Here is a 24,856-nt window from a genome sequence, read left to right on the forward strand (position 1 = left end):
CTCAGTGGCTGGCTTTCAGCCAGCAGGGCAAGCTGAGTCCTGGTTGGGATCAGACTCAGGCTTTGAGCTGGAGACTCGGGTTCCACGGCAGAGGAGGCTGAGTCTGGGGTGGTGTCCAACTCCAGGCCTTGACGTGGAGGCTCCGCGCGGGCGGGGGACGCTGAGTCCCAGGTGCAGGCCGGTTGTGGGGGGTGGGGTCGAGGGGGTGGGTCCCTCGCCCTGGCTTGGAGACTCCGGGCCGGCAGGGGGCGCTGAGCTCGCGGCGGCGCGGCAGCCGCCCGGCAGGTGGCGCTCTGGCCGCGGCCGAGGCCAGAGGGCGGGCGGCGGCGGCGGCGCGGCGCTGCGGCCGGCTCGCGGGCCCGGGGAAGCGGCGGCGGCGGCGGCGACGGCGGGAGCGGAGGAGGCGGAGCGGCGGCGGCTGGCGGCGGGAGCGGCGGCGGCCCCGGGCGGGCTGGGGCGCCGCTGGCCGAGCGCACAGGCCGCGGCCCGCGGAGCCCGCCATGCCGGCGCGGGTCTGAGGCGCGGCGAGCCAGGGCCGAGGCGAGCGGCGGCCGCGCCGGCCTGTGGCCCCGCAGCGGCCCGGCGCGGGCCCGATGAGCGGCGGCCTCGGCCTCCGGCGCAGCCCGGAAATGTCCGGCAAGATCGAGAAAGCAGGTGAGGCGCGCGGCCGGCGCGGGGCGGCCCGTGCTCGGGGCGGGCGGCCGGGCGGCCGGGCTCCCGGGGGGCGCGGGCCCGTTGCCGCGCCGGGAGCAGAAGTGAAAGCGCCGCCGGGCCTGCCGGGGCGCGTCTCGGGCGGGCGGCGGGCCGGGCCGCGCGGCGCTCCTCGGGGCGCACGGCCGGCGGGGGCCGGGGTGCCGGCGCAGGGCCCCGCGGCCGGGCCGGTAGGTGCCCGCTGCTCGGCCCGCGGTGTTAACTTTGAGACAACGGATGGGACCGGGGACGGGGCAGGGACCGCGGCCGCGTGCCCGAGTGGCCCGGCGGCGGGCGGTCGTCTTTCAGGCAGTGAACAGAGCAGAGCCATAAAATGTGTCATTTCTGATGAGCCTCGAGTTTATATTTAACCAGAAGTATCCACTTCGGAGGCTTCAAAGGAAGTGGGCAGGATGTGTCTGGGCGTTTTCAGGGCGCGGGGGAGCTCTCCTCTGGTATCAAGCTGAGCCCTGGAAGCGGGGCTTGTGGGGAACCGGTTGGGTTGGGGGTGGGTTAGAAGTCTTGATGCCAACCCCATCCCTTTGTGTGCTCCTTAGAAATCTCGGAGCCTCGCCTTCCGGTTAGCTGGGTTTTGCTCAGACGGGCAATAAGAGTCTCCAAAGATTCTACTCGGGCCGTGCATCTGAGGCCCAGAGCTTAATTAGCGACACCTTGCAGGGCGCATCCTTGAGTCGCAGGTGAGGGAGGCGGGCGGTCCTGGGCTCCCTAGCGGGGACATCACTGGTTGTCATAACCTGGTACCTTGTCAGCCAAGCTTGGCAGCCAAGCTATGGAAGGTGGGAGCTTAGGGGGATGGATAGGGGGAAGGTTACACTGATTTTGGAAGTTGCTGGTTTCCCAGGTTGAACCAGGACACTTTTCGGAGAGGCGCCTCGGAAGTGGACCGAGCCGGCCGTGTAACTTGCAGGCTGTGGCTTGAGCACAGGAAGGAAATTTTCGTCGCCTTCTTTGAGGGTTTTCTGTGTATCCGGCTCTGTGCTGAGCACCTTAAACGTATGTCTTATTAAATCTTCGTAGATTCTCTGTGACAGAGAACGTGGTCCCGGTTTTGACAGGGTTGGGGGCTCAATGGCTTCTCGTAGGCCGCCCAGCCAGAGGACAGCGGGCCGGGCCCTGATGCCCTGCTCTCTGAGTGGAAGCCTGGGTGCCCTCCTTGGGGGCAGGGCCCTTGGCTTCAGGTGCTGCTTCTTGGGTGTTTCTGTCACTGTTCTTCAGGCCCAGGGCCGTGTCCAGTGACCAGGAGTTTCCTCCCAGCACACATGCCGTTCCAGAAATACCTCTGGTTAACGTGTGCAGTGTTTCTCAGGATGCGTCGTGTCTCTGAATGGTATTGATGGGAAACTTGGCTGGTTTATTTTCAAAATAGCATTAACAGGGTTTTGTCTAATTATAAGGATAATTGAAAAATTTGTAAATCATGAAAAGCCAAAAGAGCACAGTGAAAAGCACCTGCCACCCCACGGGCTGCTTTCCCCAGCTCAGCCCTCTCAGATGAGCTGTCACGTGCATCCTCTACTCCCTGGAGAAAGGAGGCCTGAGGCCAGTTCTTTTTGGCCCAGGTTATCCCTGGGCACCTCCATCTGCCGGGGGCTGTAGTAGATGCAGAAGCCAGGGGTGCCTGCCTTCGGAGAAGCTTGTCTGTGGGTGGGAGAGCTGGCCCCAGCATCACCCCTGGGCTGCCAGGCCTCGGGAACTGTGGAGCAGCAGGAGGCGGGGCCCGTGGGCACAGGTGAGGGGTGGCCTGTCCGCTGAGGGCATGGGGAAGGCTCTGGAGGAGGGCGAGTGTGCCCCACTTGGAGGTGGGGGAAGAGGCCAAGCAGGGGTTGTGGAAGTCTCAGGAGGAAGATGCATGTGGTGGGAGGCGGCTGAGCTGAAAGTGCTGAGGTTGGCAAGACCAGAGATGGCACGTCACGTGGAGCTAGCGGGAGGCCTGTCCTTCTAGTGTAAGGTCTTCTGCTGTGATTCACACACAACTGTCAAGGAAGCCTGGGACACTCTGGAATGAGGGGTACACCTTCTCAGTGGTTTCTGCTGGTCATTGTGGGTGGCTTTCAACTTTGCGTTTTGATGAGATTTCCCATTCGGTTTCTGTTGGAGTTTTCTAAATGGACCTACTGTGAAGTCACCCGCAAAGTGTTTCTTAAAGGAAGGGTCCTTAGGTGAAGTGGCGCCTCCTGTTAGCAGGTGAGCAGTCTTTGGGAAGTTATAGAGCCTGACACCCAGTCAGTGCTCATTGTTGTCAGGTTTCGCTATTTTCTGTTGACTTGAGCAGAAGAGTTGCTTACATGTGTTCACAATCTCTTCTCTCTGATAAGAGGACCAGTGCTTTCACTTCTCAGGGCTTAAGGGAGCCCAGGTTTTTTGAGTGTAAAGGAAAACTTTGTGCATCCCTTACAGCCCTAGACTCTTGCCCATCCTTCCCACCTGATACCTCCCGTGAGCCGCAGCCTCTTCAGCCTCTGGGGGAGATCTTTTTGAATCTGTCGTGCTGCTTTGCAACCTGTTTACTTACTGAGCAGTGCCTGCCTGGGATGGGGGTGTCATACATACTGCCCTCCTAGGAGGGCCTACCCTTCTGTAGGGACCAGATTGGCTGTCTTCGGTTATCTGCTCTGGGCCCGGTGGGGGATGAAGACAGTCTGGGTTCCAGAGGGTGGCACAGGATCAGCTTGCTAGCTGGTTGGGCCAGTCCAGTTAGGCTTGGTGGAGAAGGGTTGAATTTGGAAGGCCAGGAAGAATGCTGGAGTGGAGGGGGAGGCTCCTTGGTGTCTTCCAGAGATAATGGGGAGGCGGGGAGTGGGTGGAGCCAGACACATTAGGGAGCTCCCGGGGTGAGCTTTCGGGCAGGCCTGGCAAGGAGAAGAGGCGCTTCCCTGGGAACGAAGACGGACTTGCTCTGGAGGACCCACACTGGCGGGAGATGGGTGCAGTGCTGAGGCCACTTTGGGGGACCAGTGAACCTGGTTCTGGCGTGTTCGCAGTTATGGTGGGTCTCAGTGTGCTCATGCTTACTCCCAGTAAATGCACTAAGTGGAGGGAATTGAAGCCTTAATGCTTCTGGAGCTGAAACACCTCTCTTGCCTGGTGAACAGAGGTGACAGACTGGTGGCTGTGGGCTGGGTTCAGGCAATAGATGTGTTGTGTGTGATCCATACATGTTCTTGGAGAAAAAAGAAAGAATTGATGGTCAGTATTTAACAATCAGGAAATGACTCACAAAGCTCAGGTTTCTGGTTCTTTTGGAAAATGAGCAGCTCTAGTAACCCTGGGCGCTTGTTCCTACGAGGCCACTGTGGCGGGGACCTCCCACTCCTCCTGCCAGCCCCAGCGCTGATTCCTGCTTCCCACTTGGACTGTTGACGTTTGAGTTTGCATCCCTCTCCTTGCAGAAATCACTCGTGTTTGGTGTTTGTTTGCTTTTTACCTGGACTTTGAAGTCTTTGCCCCATTCCTTCATGGATTCATTCTTTGATCCCCTTGCTTGGCACTGATCGAGTTCCTGCTGTCCGGTGCTGTGCAAGGCTCTGGGAGCCAGCGGTGAACTCGGCGGGCGTCATGCCGCCACACAGGCCCTTACCTCTGGCAGTGTGGGGAGCGCTGGGGGGGTTACAAGGGATCCCATCAGACTCACGGTGGGAGCTGCCTCTGTGAGGGGCTGAGATTTTCAGGTGAGCCGTTAGCTAGGTGCAGCAGGGGGCGTAGGGAAGAAGGTGGCCTCAGTTTCACCGGTTGTACTCATTAGAGAGTCTCAAGTGCTCATTCCTCAGTTCATTTATCAAACAGTTTTTCCAGAACCTCCCAAAGGCCCAGAGTTTCTAGTGTTTGGGATACAAGAAAGATTTGTGCTTCCTGGGCCATACCATCCAACTGGGGCAGACAACAAAAGTAGATGTCATGAAGATATAAATTACGCAGCTTTTTCTATTTGTTTGTTTGGGGGCGTTCTTTCCCTGCTGTGTATTTCCAGCAGACCACTGGGAGTCTGTCTAGGAGTTTCATCAATTACCGAACCCTCCAGCCACTCTCTAGGCCCCCTGTGGCCTCAGGCTACTCTGAGGGGCTGCTGAAGTGGCAGCAGGCTCAGCCAGTGCCCTGCCCAAGGACTGAATAAATACGGTGTCTCAGGCTCAGGTGCTGTGTATTTCAAATGTGTGAAGATGCTTTCATTATAAATTAAAATGAAAAATTCACACTGTCTGCTGTCATAGTAACTTTTTGTCATTATGTATTTTCTCAGAACAGATAAAAAGTACAAGTGCAGTCTGTCACACGAGGCTGCACATTTTTGGCCTAGGAAAGAGTCCTTGTAGATCAGCGGTTACTGTATTTTGATCAATTTTAAACTCCTTTCAAATTTTACACTTCCTTTTTTTCCCCCACAATTATCAATCTTTGTGCTCAAAATGTATCCAATCAATAAACACAACATTCTCATGGCACCTGCTAGTCATTCATTCCCTCACTCCTGTGGCACTTACTGCGACCCTCCACCCTCCTCGTTGGCAAACACTGTGCTGCCTTGCGGTGGCCTGGAGCCAGCAGGAGCCTGGTCCTCCTGGGCTCTCGGTCCACTGGTAACATCGAGACGGTCTTGAATATTTGTGCAGTTTCTATAGTTTCCGCCTGGAGTGCATTGACAGATGACGTCATTTCAGTTGATCCCTAAAACAAGTCCTGAGGACTAGAGCAGGGCCAGTTATCCCCGTTTTACCCTGAGGGCAGTTCAGGCCTGGGGAAGGTTGGTGATTTGCCCAGAGTCACACCGCTCTGGTGCGGTGCAAGGCAGCGGGGCACCCACCTCTGCTCCAACTCCGCCAGCCCTTTTCCAGAGCACTGCTTAGAGCTTCCCATGTTGCTGGAGACACAGTAACTTTATCTTAATTACTGTTCATGTTTCTAAGTTTGTTTTCTGGTGTTACAAAAAAAAAAAATCTCTGTTAAATTAGGGTAGGCCAAATGCAGTCTTTAGGCTGCGTATGATACTAATATCACCAGCAGTAATGTAAGGAGATTAAAATAGCACAGGTGCAGGCTAAATATGTCTTAAAAAAGCAGCCGCAGCAACCCCAGTGTTTCCTGGTCTCCTGAGCAGCTGTTGGCAGAGGTGGTTTGAATGGGATTCCTTGTAGCCAGCAGACCTGATAGGAGGCCTGTAAAGATGAGTCATGGATGAGTTTGCAGAAAAATCATCTCCCAAACCAGCCCGGATTGGAGAGTGCCTTGAGCACAGGGCCGGCTGGGGCTTACCTCAGTCCAGCTGAATGTGTTCCCGTTGCCATAAGAAGATGACGCGCTGGAAGGAGTAGCGGCCTGGCCGGCCGCTCCGCTACCGCACCCACGCGGCCCTGACTGGGCGCCTGGCTGCCGGGACAGGTGTTCCTCTGACTTGTCATCCACCTTGCCCCAGAGGCTGTTTTATGATTTAAAAAGAAACAAACAAACAAAAACAGTTTGTGAATTATTAAGGCATCTGTCATCTTAGTTTGTGGTCATTTGTTTTAGACCATTTACGCAATTGTGACCCTGGGAGATTCGTTCCCCTTTCTGGGTCTCATTTTCTCCATCAGTGCCATGAAGCGGGGAGAGGGAGAATCTAAAATTAGTGCTTCCTTGTTTTGTCTTAAAGCATCAGGCCTTTTATAACAAATAGGAAAGCTCTTAACCAACCGTCAATGGGGAGCACTTTGGACACAGCAAGTCCTTACCGCTCAGCTGTGGCCCCTGAGGCCCCTCCTTGGATCCTCCACCAGCACAGTGTGAAGACCCACTTCCTGGATGCACTCAGCCTCCTCTTCCAAATCCGCCTTCCTTTAGGCTCTTCGTGCCTTCTCTTCTTCTAGCAGATAGTGAATTCCGTGCGAAGACCCCAGATAAACCCTTTGGATAGAACGATATTGTTTAGCTCATTCAGAAACCAAAGCCCCAGTTTCCTTTCCTCAAGTTAAAAATCAACAAATACAGTCTTAAATAGACCATTAGCCCCTCGAGGGAGTGTGCCTGTCTGGTCCACCACGGGGTTGCCATCACTGTACCTACAACGTAGTAGGTGCTCAGAAACTATTTACTAGTGAATTTAGTTCATGTTGTTAAAGAATGAACTTAGGTTTCTGATTCCAAGTCTCAAAATCAACTTTAAATGGAGCTTCTTCTGGGTTTTGAATTGCCAATTGAGATGTTTCTTGGTAAGTTAGTAGGACCAATACTCTGATAAGGGTATGCATTTAGTTGGGGTTCTTTGTTAACCATATACATTGATCAGTGTTCTGGTGTGTTCTTCCGAAAATTGATGAGGGGGCTGAGATGAAATTCCCAGAACACTCTGTGGGGAGAGCTCTAGGGAGTGATGAGATGCAGAGGCTCGTGCAGCCCAGATAGTCTGGAGCTCCCGTTTATGGTGACTCTGCGTGGTTCTGGGGGTGCACGGGAGCGAAGTACTCTTAGGCAGTGCTCATTCGCGTCGAGCAGTTGTGATTTTGCCTTTCATTTACAAACCACAGCACATGCCAGCTCTGCTCTGCCTGCCAATGTGACCGGCGCCATGATGGGAGGCCCTGTCCGTACTTGTTACTTTTTTCATTTGGCCTCTGAAAGTTATTTCGGACCAGCTCCCTGCACTGTCAGCTCTCTGTTTATGGGTGGTTGTACAGTACATGCTGTCTTCGAGGGGCTGGAAAGGCAGGCTGTTGGTGTTCTGCTGGCGCCCCCTTTCTTCTGTATCAGGACTCCGTAAGCAGAGTCTCTCTTGCCACTTCTTCCTCTTTGTGAGTGAAGATGCAGTGGAGAGACTTACCTAAATGGATTAGAAATCTGGCATCAGATGGTCACAGTTCCTCTTTCTCCCCACTTTTCTTTTCCAGGCTGTGGTTTGGAAGATAGACGATAGTTCTCTGAACCTGTCCTGTCCTGCAGTCTGGACTGTGTCTTCATAAATACTGTTACTATGTTGTAACAGCTCAGACCCTCCGTTCCCATTGGTCCCTTAAAGATCCTCTTTCTCCTTTGCTTTTCATTGGCTTGCTGGTTCCACACAGTCATTTTACTGCAAATTAAGTTTCATGATCAGGAAACTCTACCTTGCTTTTACAGTGTAGACGAAATGGAGCTGTCAAACCCAGGATGGTGTATGGTGCCTCCTGGGCCGGTCACAAAAGGGCGGAGTTCAGGCATTTGGTGTGGACTTGACTAGACGCACACTGTGCTGTTAAGGATGGGAGCAGCCCATGGTCCCCCTGAGCAGAAGTACGGTGCTTGTAGCCTTTGGAAGAAGGGAAGTGTGGACATGGAATGAGAAGACAGGACAGCGGAAGTCCAGTGGAATGAGATGGCGCCGCATAGCCACTTAGTTGGCCCAAAACAAGCAAACAGAAAAACAAACAAAACCTCTGGCTTGCAAACAATGGTTGTATTTATTTGCTGGGTCTGGATGATCACGTGTGCCCTCTCTCCTTCAAGTGACTGTGAATAAATAGATGGATGGTTATGCATGGGTCATGGATTTAGCTGCTCTCAACCTCTCCTTTCAATAATAAATACAAATAAGAGTAGTAACTAACATTCATTAAGCACTTACCACGTGCTGGTACCAGGCTCTGTTCTGTGCATTTTACACACATGGTCTCCTTCAATCCTCACAACAGGAGAAAGGTACTGTTACGTTCTCCTTCTACAGAGGACAAAACTCTGACACAGAGCTTTTCTTTTGTGCGTGGGATCCTGAGATCCAAAATAGCTGAGATTTGCCTGTGGTCATACCAAGTTGGGGCCACGACAGGACTAAAGCCCATTTGATTATGTCCCATTTGTCCATATTTTCATTGGCTGTGATGACATTGGACATTGTTCTCTTGGCTTTTGTGACTTGGCTCAAAATGAGCGTCCACATTTCCAGGGACTTCTCCATTACTGAGGTGGCTGCTACACTGAAAGGGCCACCTGATAATGTTGGAGGGGATGCTTGAGATGACGTTCGTCCCCTGGCTATCCTGCTCCAGCTCTCAGGGGGCCAGGAAGCCCTGCTTCTTGCTGGGTGACCTTGGGCAAATTGCTTAATCTTTCTGAGCCTCTGGTGCCTCTGTTGTAACCCGATGCAGTGGGTGGGTGGGGGGGGACAAACCCATTTCTAAGCCCTTTCTAATGCTGATTCTTTGTGAGTCTAGTCTGCAGTATAAAGGGTGGTGTGTGTTAGGGCTGTTTTGTTGGTTTTTACTGACACTAGTGTTGCAGGGCATGTAACTATTCATCATCATGGTAAAACTTACATGATCCTTTGTAGCTTTCAAAACACTATTATAGGCATCAGTTTTTTTGCTCTTGTTTTCAGTTTTGTTTGTCTGTTTGTTTTGTTATTAAAAGGTATTAGAGTAACAGCATTTTTCCCAGATGAGAAGGGTGACTGCTTACGATTGTTGAGTACTTCCTATGTCCTTGGGAGTTTTACCTTTTTATTTTTTAGTTTTTTTAAATTAATTTATTTGGCTGCAGCAGGATCTAGTTCCTGGACCAGGGATCGAACCTGGGCCCTCTGCATTGGGAGTGGGAGTCGTCTTCTTTTTTAAAGATTTATTTTATTATTTACTTAATTTATTTTTGTCTGCATCGGATCTTAGTTGCAGCACGCAGGCCCTTCGTTGCAGCACACAGGCTTCTCTCTAGTTGTGGAGTGCGGGTTTTCTCTTCTCTAGTTGTGGTGCACAGGCTCCAGGGCACGTGGGCTCCGTAGTCTGTGGCACGCGAGCTCTAGTTGAGGCGGGCGAGCTCAGGAGTTGTGTCGCGCATGGGTTTAGTTGCCCCGTGGCATGTGGGATCTTAGTTCCCAGACCAGAGATCGAACCCGCATCCCCTGCACTGTAAGGCAGATTTTTTATCACTGGACCACCAGGGAAGTCTCTCAGAGTTTTACCTTGTGATACTTGTATGATTTAATTAGGTCTGTTGTTATAAAGAGAGAAATGGCAAGTATTGTGCCATTTGACAGCTGAAGAAAGGGAGGCAGGTGGCAAGTTGAGTGAGAGGTAGAACTGGTTGGGGAACTTGGGTTTCCTTCATCCCTTCTCTTCCCTGCCTTCGTGTGTGCTCCCCTGGTCCCCCTGAGAGTCTGGATCTGGGGTCTGCTGCTCTTCTACCACAGAGCCACAGGGAGACTGGCTGGAAGGCACTGTCATTGTCTTTGGTTGGAACCTGCTCTGGGATTCCCCTGGGGCTTTCCAGCCTCTCTGCAAGACTGTTAAGGTGGCTTCACATCTGCCTACAGATTTACGAAGCAGCTCCTGCTTTTTCCATTATAGAGGTGGCTTAAAAAGTGCATTTGCTGAAAACATTGCAAGGGACTCTACTTTGGATGTAAACCAGTGAGAAGTAGCCCTTAGTAGACATAGCTCTGTCCACCCACCTACACACTCACCCATCCATACATGCACCCGACACCTCTTCATCCATGCAGCATTGGCTGAATGCTCACCAAGTGTCCAGCAGCCCTCCAAGGCAGTGGGGGTACTGAGAAGTTTGGAGGCATCTGTGCCCTTAGGGAGTTGAGAATCTGGCCACCGCATGTGCTGTGTGCAGGAGACTTTCGATCTAGGGTTTCATACTTTTCTTTTTCTTTTTTTTTTTTTTTTTTTTTTGCGGTACGTGGGCCTCTCACTGTTGTGGCCTCTCCCGTTGCAGAGCACAGGCTCCGGACGCGCAGGCTCAGTGGCCATGGCTCACGGGCCCAGCCGCTCTGCGGCATGTGGGATCTTCCCAGACCGGGGCACGAACCTGTGTCCCCCGCATCGGCAGGTGGACTCTCAACCACTGCGCCACCAGGGAAGCCCTCATACTTTTCTTAACACTCATCCATGTTAGAGGCAGCATGAGCCTGGGCTGGAGGTCAGGAGACCTGCTTCATGGCCCCTGGGTCTGCAGCAGGGCCTGGATCAGTCCCTCTGAGCCCTCAGTCTCCCCATCTGTGAAATGAGAGGGTGGACTCACGGAGCAGGGATGGGGAGCTTCGACTGAGTCCTAAAGCTGTAGTTTTGGATCCCAGCTCTCCCGTGGAACAGTGGAATCCTGGGCAAGTTGCTTTGCATGTCTGAGCCTCAGTTCCTTATCTGTAAAATGGAAAAAAATTATAACAGTGCCTACCTTATGGTGTTGAGAGAGGATTCAACGAGATGATGTACAATAAAGCATGTTAGCAGAGTCTTGACACAATAAACATTAGCTTTTGTTTCTACCTCATGTCCCCTTCTGCTCTAAAATTACCGTTTCCTTTAAAATGGTCATGATAAGTGAAGTTCGGACCTCAGCACTCACAGAAGAAGGGGAGATCTCTGGCTACTGAGGTATTTCCTTGCAGGGTGTCTGTCTGTCTGTCCGTCTCTCTGTCTCTCAAGTTGAATTCCAGGGAATAGGTTTTTAGGACTAAGTAATAAACCTCCAAAGAGATAATTTATGGGAAGAGTTGATGGCATTTCATTTCAGCTACACACGTGGCCCCAGCACGTGCAGCAGATGGAGGAAAAGTCCTGATTATATACTTTTGTAAGTCTGTCTGAAAGGAACGGGCCTGTGCTTGTGGGCAGCGGCTTATCTCAGAGCCAGAGCAGGGCTGAGCATGGTCACCAGCAGGTAGGCTTTTGCTCCATCCCTAGAGACACCACCTCAGTTTCTCCTTGTAGGGGTGACTCTCAGGGTCCACTAAACCATCTTTGTTCAACACTGAACGTGAAATTATCACGAGATGTTGCTTTTGTTTTGTGACAGGTAAAACACCACAAGCCATTCAAGGGCCTTGTGTACAGGTAACTTACAAATTCCATTGAACCTGGCAAGTGGGGTGGTTTCATACCCTATAGTCCCCTTCCTTGATTAATTTTCACAGTTAAGATAAATGCAGAAATTCTAGTGTATTGTTCTGAGTCTTCCTTAACCTGTGCTCTCTTGGGCCTTTCTGACAAGTGAAAGTAAATGTGTGTAGTCTGCTTGCAGTTTTGTCAGTTCGTCCAGCTCAAAGCACACAGCTATTTGCAGAGAGACCAAAGCCCAGTCAACCCTTTTCGCTCGCTTCAGTCACTCGTCCCGGGCCTCTCATTTAATTACCATAGCCACACCAATGTGAGCTCTGCCTCAGCTTGTCAGGAGTACCTCGCAAATACTGATTCTCTGAGGCCATCAGAAAACCAAAGGTGCAGATCAAAAGCATGCTTTCCCGCATGAGCTATCCTTGTTTTATTCTGTTTATGGGGAGCTGTCTGTTACTTACCCTAAATGTGCAAGACTGTAGAATGAAGTTTTTATATTTGACCAAGATAGGAATTGGACTAGGAACCTGGGCTCCATTTCAGGCCTGTGTTGCAGGGAGGCCAAAGTACTGGTCCCAGCTTGGTAGTGAAATGCACCTGCTACTGGGGAAGTTGTGTAGACTAAAATCATCTCGGGGAACATATGAAGTCACTGTCACCAGGAATGCTTGGAACTGTGGCATTTTTTGGATGAGGGAGAGAGAACCAGCCTGAGTGTCTGGAGCCTTCCCTTCTGGCCTGGCACTGTCGCAGATGTGCTGTGTCCTCTGGGGAAGGCCACAGCCCCTCCCTGGACCTTGAACGGGAACAGTGGTTCTTGAGCTTTTTAAGATCCTAAGTGCTGCTAAGGATCTGATAGAAGCCCTGTGGACCCCATCCCCAGGGAGAAAGATTATGTGTGGATGTGGTTCTACCAACACTAAATTCCTCCTACTGTATGACAGATAATAATTTACACACACCCCAGGTCTTGGAAAGATCGAATGGAATCTTGGGTATCTGAATAATCAGGACTTAGTTTCTCCTAGTTCAGTCAGACCTGGGCTCAAGTGACCGTCAATATTTATACATTTCTGAAGTTTTGTAAGGATTCCATGAGATGATGCTTGTAAGCTGCTTAGCATAATGCCTGTGTGGTTAAAAGGAGAACCCTTTCCCCTTCTGCGTGAGAATGTCTTAAAATTTTACATGTAGTAAAACTGACCCTTTTCTGGGTGTACAGGTCTCTGAGTTTTAACTCATGTGTAGATTTGTGTAACCACTACCACGGTCAGGATTGAGAACAATTCCATCACCCCGGCGTGGGGGGGGGGGACTTTTTGCTGACCCTTTGTTGTCAAACCCTCCCTCCACCTCTGGCACCTGGCAACCATTGATCTGTTTTCCATCCCTATAGTTTTGTCTTTTCCAGAATATCATATAGCATGTAACTTTTGGGAATTGGCTTCTTTTACTCAGCATACTGACTTTGAGATTCATGAAGTTATTGTTTTTATGAGTAGTTTATTGCTTTTTATAGCTGAGTAGTATTCCATTGTATGGATATAATCATTGTTTATCTGCATAGAATTTGACTTTGGTTAACTAGCTCTGTTTCCTAGAAATGAAGATGGCATTTGACCAACAAAAAAATCAAACAACTCAATTAAAAAACTTGAGTAGACATCTGCAAAGATATGCAAATGGCTAATAAACACATGAAAAGATGCTCAGCATCACTAACCATTAGTGGTATGCACATCAAAACCACAGTGAGATACCACCTCACACCCATTAGGATGTCTGCTTTCAAAACATCAGACAATAACAAGTGTTGGCAAGGATGTGTAGAAATCGGAATCCTTGTGCATTGTTGGTGAGAACGTAAAATGTTGCAGCCATTATGGAAAACAGTAGCAGTTCTTCAGAAAATTAAAAATAGAATCACCATATGATTCAGCAGTTCTCCTTCTGAGTATATACCCAAAAGAAATGAAAGAAGCGACTCAAAAAGATATTTGTATATGCAGTTTCATAGCAGCATTAGTCACACAATAGCCAAAAGGTACCCATCGTCAGATGATGGATAAACAACAGTGTGGTATGTACACACAATGAAACATTATCCAGCCTTAAAAGGAAGGACATTCTGACACACATTTCAGCATGGATGAACCTTGAGGACGTTATGCTAAGTGGAAGAAGTCAGACACAAAAGGACAAATATCGTATATGCTTCCACTTGTGTGAGATACCCAAGAGTAATCGAATCACAGAGACAAAGTAAGTGGAATGGTGGTTGCCAGGGGCTGGGAGAAGGGAGAATGGGGAATTATTGTTTAACATTTAATTAATGTTTAAATTCAGTTTTACAGGACGAAAAGAGTCCTGTGACCTCAGAAATCCCCAACCTGTTTGGCACGAGGGACAGGTTTTGTGGAAGCCAGTTTTCCGACCAGGGTGGGGGGCGGGGATGGTTCGGGCGGTCACGTGAGTGACGGAGAACGGCGGGTGAAGATTTGCTCGCCTGCCACTCACCTCCTGCCCTGCTGTGACTGGGTGGTAGCATGACAGCGTGAATGTACTTATTACCGCTGAACTGTGGTAACACTTAAAAATGGTTAAGGTGGTACATTGTACCACAGTTTGTTAAAAAAATGCAGTGGATACCAATTATTTTTGAGTATTTGTGCAATAGTTATTTAATCTTAAATGTCTTATAATAAGTTATATTAAAACATTTAAAAAGTGATGGCATAAACCAAGTGTATTACTAGGGAGCAGTGCTTATGGTAAAAATGACCTCTGGTTTAATTAATTACGTCTGGGCTGGGAGGACCTCTAGGTGAACAATAAACACTTGGTGGGACGCAACACCCTGGGCTCCCTGAGTGCAGTGGCTCTCGTAACTGGGTGTGCTTCTTTTTTGGCTGCGTTGGGTCTTCCTTGCTGCGCATGGGTTTTCTCTAGTTGCAGTGGGCAGGGGCTACTCTTCATTGTGGCACGTGGGCTTCTCATTTCGGTGGTGGTGGCTTCTCTTGTTGTGGAGCATGGGCTCTAGGCACGTGGGCTCAGTAGTTGTGGCTTGTGGGCTCTAGGCATGCGGGCTTCGGTAGTTGTGGCATGCGGGCTCGGTAGTTGTGGCTCGTGGGCTCTAGGCGCATGGGCTTCAGTAGTTGCGGCGCACGGGCTTAGGTGCTCCGTGGCATGTGGGATCATCCCGGACCAGGGCTCGAACCTGTGTCCCCTGCATTGGCAGGCAGACTCTTTTTTTTTTTTTTTTAACATCTTTATTGGAGTATAATTGCTTTACAATGGTATGTTAGTTTCAGCTTCACAACAAAATGAATCAGTTATATATATACATATATTCCCATATCTCTTCCCGCTTGCGTCTCCCTCCCTCCCACCCTGCCTATCCCACCCCTCCAGGCGGTCACAAAGCACCGAGCTGATCTCTCTGTGCTATGCGGCTGCTTCCCACCAGCTAACTACCTTACTTTTGGTAGTGTATATATGTCCATGCCTCTTTATCGCTTTGTCACCGTTTACCCTTCCCCCTCCCCATAGCCTCAAGTCCATTCTCTAGTAAGTCTGTGTCTTTATTCCTGTTTCACCCCTAGGTTTTTCATGACATTTTTTTTTAAAATTCCATATATATGTGTTAGCATACGGTATTTGTCTCTCTCTTTCTGACTTACTTCACTCTGTATGACAGACTCTAGGTCTATCCACCTCATTACAAATAGCTCAATTTCGTCTCTTTTTATGGCTGAGTAATATTCCATTGTATATATGTGCCACATCTTCTTTATCCATTCATCCGATGATGGACACTTAGGTTGTTTCCATCTCTGGGCTATTGTAAATAGAGCTGCAATGAACATTTTGGTACATGACTCTTTTTGAATTATGGTTTTCTCAGGGTATATGCCCAGTAGTGGGATTGCTGGGTCATATGGTAGTTCTATTTGTAGCTTTTTAAGGAACCTCCATGGCAGGCAGACTCTTAGCCACTGCGCCACCAGTGAAGTCCCTGGGCGTGCTTCTTGAGGGAGCCTGTGAGATTATGAGACGTGGGCTCCTGTGGGGCGGGAAGCTTTTAAGCCAGGGTGGATCCCCTCCCCACTGGATGTGGCACTTCTCAGCTGTGCTGGGCTCCTCGAGGACCCCGACAGAGGGGACTTGTCCAGTGCTGCCCTCTGGCAACCTTTGGTTCCCGTCCTTTATTCGTCTGAGTAGAACGTTGCCAGGAGTGGAAGAGAAGTCCAGGGACCTCAACGTCTAGTTGAGCCCCAGAGCCTGGGGGTGCTGTAGCCTGGCACGCAGTGGGTGCTCAGTGCATGTCAGCTCTTAGTAAAGACCCTCACTAGCCTCTCAGTGGCTTCCATCTGAGACTGCCTGGGTACCATTGTCGGCACTTACTCTGGGTGGACAGCACAGATGGCATTCACTCTAGCACTGTTCGGCAGGATTCCAGGCTGCTGGCCACATTCATGAGAAGGTATCACTGGCTTGGGGGAGGGGAAGAGAGAGGACGATCTATGGAAGCAAGATCAAGGCTTTTCTCTGACAGTTTTAAGGCCAGGAAACTCTGTTAGATGGAATGGTGCCTCCATTTGGGAATTGTCGCCTCGAGATTGTCACAATAAGGCCTCTGGTCCCATGAGTATCAGTAACACATCTCCGTGAATCTGCGATGATAGGCGGTCGCCGTGGTTTTTGATACTCTGGCACCAACACGTGTAAGACATTTTAGTGATACAGCAACACTTCTCAGGAAACAAAGAAAAATAAACTGCATTAGCAGAGCTATTATAAAACAACATCTCCTGATTTTAAAAGTTAAACTGTGAAGAAGTATACATTTTAGAATCAAGGAAATACAACAGGAAGCATTGCTTCATTCTTTCAGCTGCTTTCTTGAGCAGCTGCTGTCTTTAGTTCGTGAAGGTAGATGCTGGGGACACAGTGATAAATGAGCCAGGCTGCTCTCATGGAGCTCACTGTGCCTGTCCAGGTCTCCCCTCTAGGCGAGGTCTAGCCTTTGATTGAAGAGTCAGGCTCTAGAGTTTTGCTTATAAATGTAGCTCTCATCTAGCCTCACAGTTAGGTGTCTGGACACCAGAGGAAAATTACTTTGAGGATCACTGGGCTCATGCAGACATGACAGATGGGGTAATGATCACACATCCCGGCTTACACCTGCTGTCCTGGCATAATTATTAATAGCGCCGTCCCTGTCACTCTCAAAAGTGTCCTGATTTGGATGGGAAAACACTGAGGGAGGAATCATTTACAGCTACTGAGTTCCACACATTTGTGTTGGAGAGGGTCTTGCTTTTGCAGTGAGAGAACTATTTCAGAAATATGGCCTATTCCAAGGCGGGGCCAGTCCCATGGAGTCCACGGGAGGGCCAGCTGAACTCGGTTTTTGTGCCCTTCTCCCTGTGGGCATCTGCCACTTCGTATGTTCCAATCACTCAACTCATGGAAGCATCAAAATCTGGGACAGTTTGGTTTATAAAAACAATAAACGTGTACATAAAACAACCAGAGCATGTTTTCCTTATGAGAAAAATTAGATTAACCAGATCTTAAATTCATATTCTTTGGAATGGATGGAAAGGATCTTAGTGTTCGTGTCAAGAGAACTGGAAAAATAATTACATAATTATATACTAATTATATATACAAATGTGTAGTATATAACATATATAATAATATATATTATTACTTATATATAATAATATATATAAACATATATAATTATATAATAATTATATAGGAACAGTAATCTGGGTTAAGTTAGAGATTTTCTTTTCCCTCTTGCTATAGAAAGGAGGGTAGGGATTGAATTTTTGTAAGAAGTTTTTATTTTTATTCAAGTGATATAGTTGATATTTAAAGAAAACAGCCAGAAGGGTAGGAAGCTTTGTGTTTATAACAGATTGGCAGCTTGCAGCCTGTTATATTAGCAGGTATTGATGACAAGATTGTCTGGGTCAGGTGGTCCCTGTCCTGAGGACCTGCTGGGTGTCCCAGAATGCCGCCTGCCTTCTCCAGTAGGTCTCAGACTTTAGCACCTGGAGGCTGCTGTGCTCCAACCCCCGGTTTCTACTCTAGTAGGTCTGGAGTTGGGCTGAGAATTGGCATTTCTAACAAGTTCCCAGATGATGTCGATGTTCCTGGTGGGGTAGGTGTTTGGGGGTGGGGGCACCCTTTGGAATCACTGCTTAAAGTTAAGTATGGAGAGGAACGGAAAAGCTCCTAGGGATTCGACCTGAAAAGTTGCTCTTGGAGGGGGAGGAGGGATATAAAAAACAACTTACATGCATTGATGCCAGGAGCTGTGCTGAATATATTTAATGCCTTCAATAGCACTGCAGGGAGGTGATAGTGGCTTCATTTTACAGATGAGAAAACTGAGGTTTATATGACTTGCCCAGTTGGCATGTGGAAGAGCTGGGTTGAACCATTGCCTGGTACTGAAACAAACCCTTTTTTTAAATGGATAAGTGGCAAAGACACCACAGATTGAAGAAGATTCTAATAATACAAGCACAGGTGAATAGCAAGAGAATGACGATGTTCACAGTTCTTCTACTTCCAGTACCTGCTTTTGTCAGCAGCTTTGTGAGGTAAAAAACAGCAATCTAATTAGCTCTGACAAGAAAATGGCCAGGAGATTGGCAGCTGGGAAGAAAACTCTTTGATGAATACCATACTAAATGTATATTTTTCCTTGGGATATTAGCTAATTCATTGGTTTGATATATTAGTCGTCATGATTAGCAAGACAATTTAAAACTAAGTATCTAGGACTCAAGAACCGAACTCTAAAATTTAAATTATGTTTAAAGTCAGTACTTTAAAAACATTGTGGTAGGGCTTCCCTGGTGGCGCAGTGGTTGAGAGTCCACCTGCCGATGCAGGGGACACGGGTTCGTGCCCCAGTCCGGGAAGATCCCGCATGCCGCGGAGCGGCTGGGCCCGTGAGCCATGGCCGCTGAGCCTGTGCTCCGCAGCGGGAGAGGCCACAACAGTGAGAGGCCTGCGTACTGCAAAAAAACAAAAACAAAAACATTGTGGTAAATGTTTACAAGCTTCTTCTGAATTGTCTTAATGTGTAAGTGTTCTGGTAGCACGTAGACACATCCATCTCAGCCCTCCTTTTCTGTATCCTCTGCTCTTCCAGACTCTCAATTTTGGAATATCCTAGGGCTGAGTCCTCCAGTCTCTTCCTACGCAATCTAGTCCCATGTCTAAATGCCATCTAAATACTGGTCATTCCCAAGTGTATGTGTCCAGACCCCATCTCTTCCCTGAACTGCAGACTGCCCACTTAACATCGCCACTCGGATGTCTTGTAAGCGTCAGACTTGATGTGCCTAAACCAGGGCTATTGGTTCACCGCCTTACCTCCTGCCCAACTGGCTCCTCCCTGGGTGCGCATGACGGTAAATAATGCCATTTTTGACCTAGTTGTTGAGGCTCAGAAATCTTGGAGTCCTCCCGACTCCTCGCTCATAGCCCGTATCTGATCCATCAGCAGATCCTCTTGGGCTTACTTCAGATACATCCGCCTCTGGTCCCTCTTGCCAGCTCCTCTGCTGACTCAGGCTCCAGGCCACCGCCGTCTCTCCCTGTACCGCTGTGGTGCCCGCCTAACTGGCCTCTTGGTTCCCACTTCACCTCACAGCTGTCTAGTCTTCCTTCCTTCATTCAACAGCCAGAGCGTAAATTAGATCAGATCAGGCCTGATCAGGATTGTCCCGTGGCTTCCCTTTACACTGTGAATAAAATCCAAAGTCCTTAGCACAGCCTGCCTGGGGCTCCCTGTACTCTGGCGCCTGGCTCGCTCATGCCACTGTCCCTTGCTGCTCTGTCCCAGACGCTCGGGTTTTTGAGCTTTTCCTTCGAGTGTTCTTGGAAGATACCAAGCATACTCCTGCCTCAGAACCTGCACTTGCTCTTCGCTCTGCCTCTTCATCCCCCGCCCCCCCCCCCCACCCCGGGCATTGGGGTTAATGGCTGCCGAGAGCCTGTGGTCAGAAGCCGCTTGCTGGTTATGTGACCTTGGGGAAGTCCCTCACGCCTCTTCCTCTTAAAAATCTTCCTCATGGAGAAAATGGAGCCAATGGTGGGGTCCTTATGAGTTCACGCACAGGAAGCACTTAGGTCCTGAGTCTCGGGAAACGTGAGCTGCCCTTCGGGGTGCATTTGCTCCCTAACTCCTTTCGGCTCTCTGTTCGTGTGTCACCCCGAGCAGCCTCCTCTAGCCACGGGGGTCCAAAGTAGTACTCCCATCACATTACCCCCTCACTGTCCCCTAACCCTGCCTTTGCTTTTTTTTTTTTAATATAGCACTTATTTGCTTCTTTTTTATGATCTCTCTCATTAGGAGGTAAGCTCCTTGTCAGCTGCTGTTTCACCAGAGCTCAGAAGGCACACAGGTGAAGCTCACAAATTCTTGTTGAATGAGTGGATAAAAGCACACGTTGGGTGTGGGCTCAGCTTCGTAGTGGAGAAGGTTGTGCATCTTTAAAAGCCTGGAGAGCGTTAACCAGAGGGCACTGCTGCGACTCCCACGCCGGCCCCGCCCCACGTAGAGGCCTCTTAGTCAAGGTGGAGGACCGCCTCTGCAAGTAGGGTGCTGTAAAGGGCAGGAGGCCACAGACCCTGGGGGCGTAGTGGACTAGCGGAAGGTGGTGGGAGCCTTTCCCCAATGAGGGCGTTGCCTCTTCTGACCCTGTCATGTTCCAGGCAAAGCAGAGAATGTGCGTCCCCCTTGATGGTTGCCCATTGAGAGTCTGTTGGGTGTTGACTCTTAGGTTTCATCTGCTTTGCTGGGGAGGAAGGAGGTGGGATTCAGTGCAGGCAGGAGCAGGTTCACACAGGGTACTGAGTCTTTAGCCAAAGTAAAGGCCCCTGAGTGGGGATGTGGGAGATGGAGGGGGGAAACATAGTTCAGGGGCTGGATTCCCTAAGGCCTCAAATGGCCGTCTGGGCACTTGACTTCCTCCTTGGGGTATTCCAGGAAGCATCAAGAGCTTAAGAAATGTTCTCCACACATATTTAGACTTTTCCCCGAGTGTTAAAAATAGTACGAAATAAGTGGCAGAGGAGAAAATTACTATTTTTGTTCACTTAAAAAAAATAGTTGCTGTCTCTCAATTCCAGGTGGAATTAATAAAATTGAGGGTGTGGGCTTTCTCCCTTTCATATCCTGCAGGCTAGTTCCTGGCCCAGTCCTGACTTTATGTATGTATGTATAGCTGCGTTGGGTCTTCATCGCTGCACGCGGGCTTTCTCTAGTTGCGGTGAGCGGGGGCTACTCTTCGTTGCGGTGTGCGGGCTTCTCATTGCGGTGGCTTCTCTTGTTGCAGAGCACGGGCTCTAGGCGCGTGGGCTTCAGTAGTTGCGGCACGTGAGCTTCAATAGTTGCGGCTCGCGGGCTCCACAGCACAGGCTTAGTAGTTGTGGTGCACGGGCTTAGTTGCTCTGTGGCATGTGGAATCCTCCCGGACCAGGGCTCGAACCTGTGTCCCCTGCATCGGCAGGTAGATTCGTAACCACTGCGCCACCAGGGAAGTCCCCAGTCCTGACTTTAGAAAGAACAACAAATAAGCAGCTTCTTCTTTAAAAGTCTGGATGCTGATTTAGCAGCGAGGACTCTGCCTTAATTGCCCTTCCTTTAGTGAACCAGCATCGTCTGCCAGGGTCCCTGAAAAACCCAGAAGCTTTCTCATGGGGGTGCCTTGGAATTGGAGGTTCTGCCCCCTGTATTTTGCAGGTTAGGTCACACCCCAAGAAAGATGGACTGGCAGACTTTACAGTTCATTCTGTAGAGTGTCAGTTCTGGGCCTGCCTGGACAGAAACAAAGTAGCCTTGTGTGGGATACAGTATCAATATTCAGTGAGGATTAGTACTTTGTTGTTGTTGACACACCCCTGCCAGAAGTAAGGCAGCCCGAGAGCTGTGGAAAAACACCAGACTGGGATCCAGTGATTAGGGTTCTCTGGCTGTCTGTGAAACCGTGGGGAAATGTCTTTCCCTCAGAATGAGGAACCTCAGTTTCCTTGTTTTGGAACGAGAGGGTTGAACTAGCTCTGTGGATCTTAACCTTTTGGAACTCTTTGAGACTGTAATGAAAGCCATGGACTTCTCTTCCCAGAAAAATGAACACACGTGATTTGGTCAACACTTTAGGCGCCCCCTGAAGCCCATGAGATGAAACCCTGGACCTCTAAGGCTCTGCTGCCTCTGACCCGCATCCACCTCCCCCGTTCTCATACCTCCAGCTGCACAGGGCCTTTGCACATGCTGCTCCTGCCCAGAATGCTTTTCACCCATTTGCTTGGTCAGCTCCTGCTCATCCTTTGAGTCTCACCCTTCCCTGACCTCCCAGATTAGATTAGGTTGCCCTGCTAGACATGTTCCCCTCCCGGAACTTCTCAGCACTGATTACAGTGGTAACTAAGTGATTCTTTGCTCATGTTGTTTGATTCTCCCTAAACTCCACGTCGGCATTTGTCGGATGAATCTGAGGCCACTCAGGCCATGGCATTCTGAGACTGATCTGTGAGTGTGCAAGAGTGTCGTAAGAGGACCCCGGTCTGTGTTTCCTGTGATGCAGTACTCGAGATGTGCCTTCGCCTTCAGTGATTTCCGCAGCGCTGGGCAGGAATGTCACTTCAAAGCAGGGACTAGGGCACCCAGAAGACTGGCTCCCAGACTTTTTGCCTCAGTGCTCTGCTGGCCTGACCTCCAGGCTGGTCATTGCCCTTTGTTTATACTCTGGACTGAGCTGGAACTCCCACTTTGGAACATTCCCACAGTGCTTGGTGCTTCCTTGTATTGTTGTATTTTTCTCTGGAGGGGAAGTGACCAACATCAGACTTTCCTCCCAGCACACAAATTCCATGCACAAAGCTACTGGGCACCGGCTCCAGAGCCCAGCTTCCATCTCCTGCCGGCACACCTGGGGGCGGGGTGGGGAGGAGGTGGTGAAGGTGCACACTACGGCGATCACTGGCCTTCCCCTTCTGAGCAGTGAGCAGTGCCTTGCAGGACTCCCTGACGCAGGTTTCTTCTGAATCCAGTTGCATCTTGCATTGAGGACAGGACTCTGTAAAATGTTTCAAACTTCAGTAACCACAGTGTTACCTCCTTGGTTTATGTCGCTTGCATTCCATAATCAAAAAAGTATTCTGATGATACAAGTGTTTGGAAGTGAAATATTATTTTATTTGCGCTAAGGGAATGAGTTATTTATCAGAATGTTGCAATGGATCTTACTGGGATATTTAAAAAAACAAAAAAATGTCTGTGACGGTAAATAATTTTTCTTTAATGTATTGTCTCTAAAGCTGGATGTTCATAGATAATGAAATTAAAAAGAAAAAAACCCAGCAATGGTAACTACTCTTTAAGTGTGCCAGGCACCTTTAAAACATCTTATTTAAGCTTTAGACTGCCTATGAAGTAGGCAGCATATTAGTACATACTTTACAGAGGTGAAAAAATCAGGTCCAGGAGGTGAAGTTCCTGTCGCCCTGATGGAAAGTGCCCACATAAAGATTCAAACTGGCTCAGCTCTCCTCCAGAGCCAGCACTTTCCACTCCTCCACCGCCTTGTCCCTCTGGTCAGGAGGAAGAGGTAGGAAGTTTCCCGGCCAAGAATTAAAACTCTTGGGCTGGATCTGGCTCTCTCACTGAGTGTGTAGCCTTGACCCCCGCCCTGCCCTGCCCCAGGCTCTTAGGAGGAGATGATTTTGTCAGTCTGTGTCCTTAGGCCCTGCCCTTCTGTGAGTCCGTGATTTGGGGCTTGCAGTAGTAATACCTCAGGAGTAACTTGGTAACACACGGTCTGACTGAAAGCAGTCCATGTACCCACAGCACCCTCGGAGGATTTGCGCAGGACGTGGAGACACGTGATGCTGGCCATGCGGTGAGCTTTCCACTTCTGGTGGTCTTTCACTTTTGATTCGTCTCATCTGTTTGAGTCCCATGTTGTCTCCCTAAGGTGTGGACTGGATGGGTCACTTGCCCATCTTGGATGGTGAGCATATTCACCCTTGGGGACAACTCTGGAAGACACTTTTTCTGAGATGAGAATTAGGGAGGAATTCTTAAAAATAGGTGATTCGATTTATCTTCCCCAACCCCCAGCCCCCATCCAGTTCACACAGAATCATTTTGGGAGGCCGTGGTTACCCTAGAAGCAGTTTAACCACGGGGTCCTCACTTCAGAGCTGCTCTCAAGGAAATTTCTAGTTTGTTTGGAAGGTTCATCAGAAAATTAGCTGTTAGAATGTGGCAGCCTCTAGCTGAGAAATGGCAGCGTCGGCCTTGAGCCCAGGTTTCCCTGGTGACCTGTTGTTCTGTGTGCGCGCAGGCACGTGGGGAACTGACCCAAACCCAGTTCCTGACTTCAAAGGCTTTACAGACTAGTGGGGATAAAAAAGATACGGATGAAACTCCAGGTTGGGGACTTTGCCTGAGCTGAGGGGTGGGGAAGGTGGATGAAACAGCACTCGGCCGGGCCCACACCTCTGGCGCTTGCAGGAAGGAGAGTTCATTTATGGATTAGAAACTCCGTTTGGGCTTCCCTGGTGGCGCAGTGGTTAAGAATCCGCCTGCCAATGCAGGGGACACGGGTTCGATCCCTGGTCCGGGAAGATCCCACATGCCGCGGAGCAACTAAGCCCGTGCATCACAACTACTGAGTCTGCGCTCTAGAGCCCGCGAGCCACAACTACTGAGCCCGCGTGCCACAACTACTGAAGCCCTTGTGCCTAGACCCCGTGCTCTGCAACAAAAGAAGCCACCGCGATGAGAAGCCCACGCACCACAACGAAGATTAGCCCCCACTCGCCGCAACTAGAGAAAGCCCACGCACAGCGACGAAGACCCAACGCAGCCAAAAATAAAATAAAAATAAATAAATGTATTTAAAAAAAAAAAAGAAACTCCGGTTAACACATTGTAGGGTGTGTTTGCGGGGGGGTGGTGCGGGGAGCCTTCATTTGTTCATCCATTTGTTTATTCCTTCATCTGTCTGCCCATTTGTTCAGTAGTTATTAAGCACCTACTGTGCGTGGGTATTCTGCTGGTGCTGGGCAGCATCGTGTGCAGAGCATTTGACAAGTTAAAACTTTCTTTAGGTGAAAAGAGACATTAAGATGCAGGTTCAAAAGTAGAGCCTTTTTGATCTATTATGCTTTTGTAGATATTTTGAACTAAATGTCTTCTGGAAAAATGAGGTCAGATATAATATCTGGCATTGCAGACTTGCCTAAGGAAAATTGTTACGGTTTTTGGAAGGAAACGGAAGTCTCTTCAGAGTGTACCGAAAGGGTAGGGTGTTTGCTGATGGAGT

At 49.6% G+C, this 24,856-nt stretch overlaps 1 protein-coding gene across 5 annotated transcripts in view; it reads left to right on the forward strand.

The window, feature by feature from the left end:
* The first annotated feature begins 519 nt into the window (after positions 1 to 519).
* RAPGEF1 (Rap guanine nucleotide exchange factor 1) overlaps positions 520 to 24,856 on the forward strand; it is a 147,665-nt gene continuing 123,328 nt past the window's right edge. For all 5 annotated transcript variants that reach the window (XM_060153994.1, XM_060153996.1, XM_060154003.1 and 2 more), the window contains exon 1: positions 520 to 654. In XM_060153994.1, coding sequence (XP_060009977.1) covers positions 594 to 654 — 61 coding nt within the window. In that variant the 5' untranslated portion in view covers positions 520 to 593. The remainder of the gene's footprint in view (positions 655 to 24,856) is intronic.

Source organism: Lagenorhynchus albirostris, chromosome 7, assembly GCF_949774975.1.
Source record: "Lagenorhynchus albirostris chromosome 7, mLagAlb1.1, whole genome shotgun sequence".
Taxonomy (NCBI): Eukaryota; Metazoa; Chordata; class Mammalia; order Artiodactyla; family Delphinidae; genus Lagenorhynchus; species Lagenorhynchus albirostris.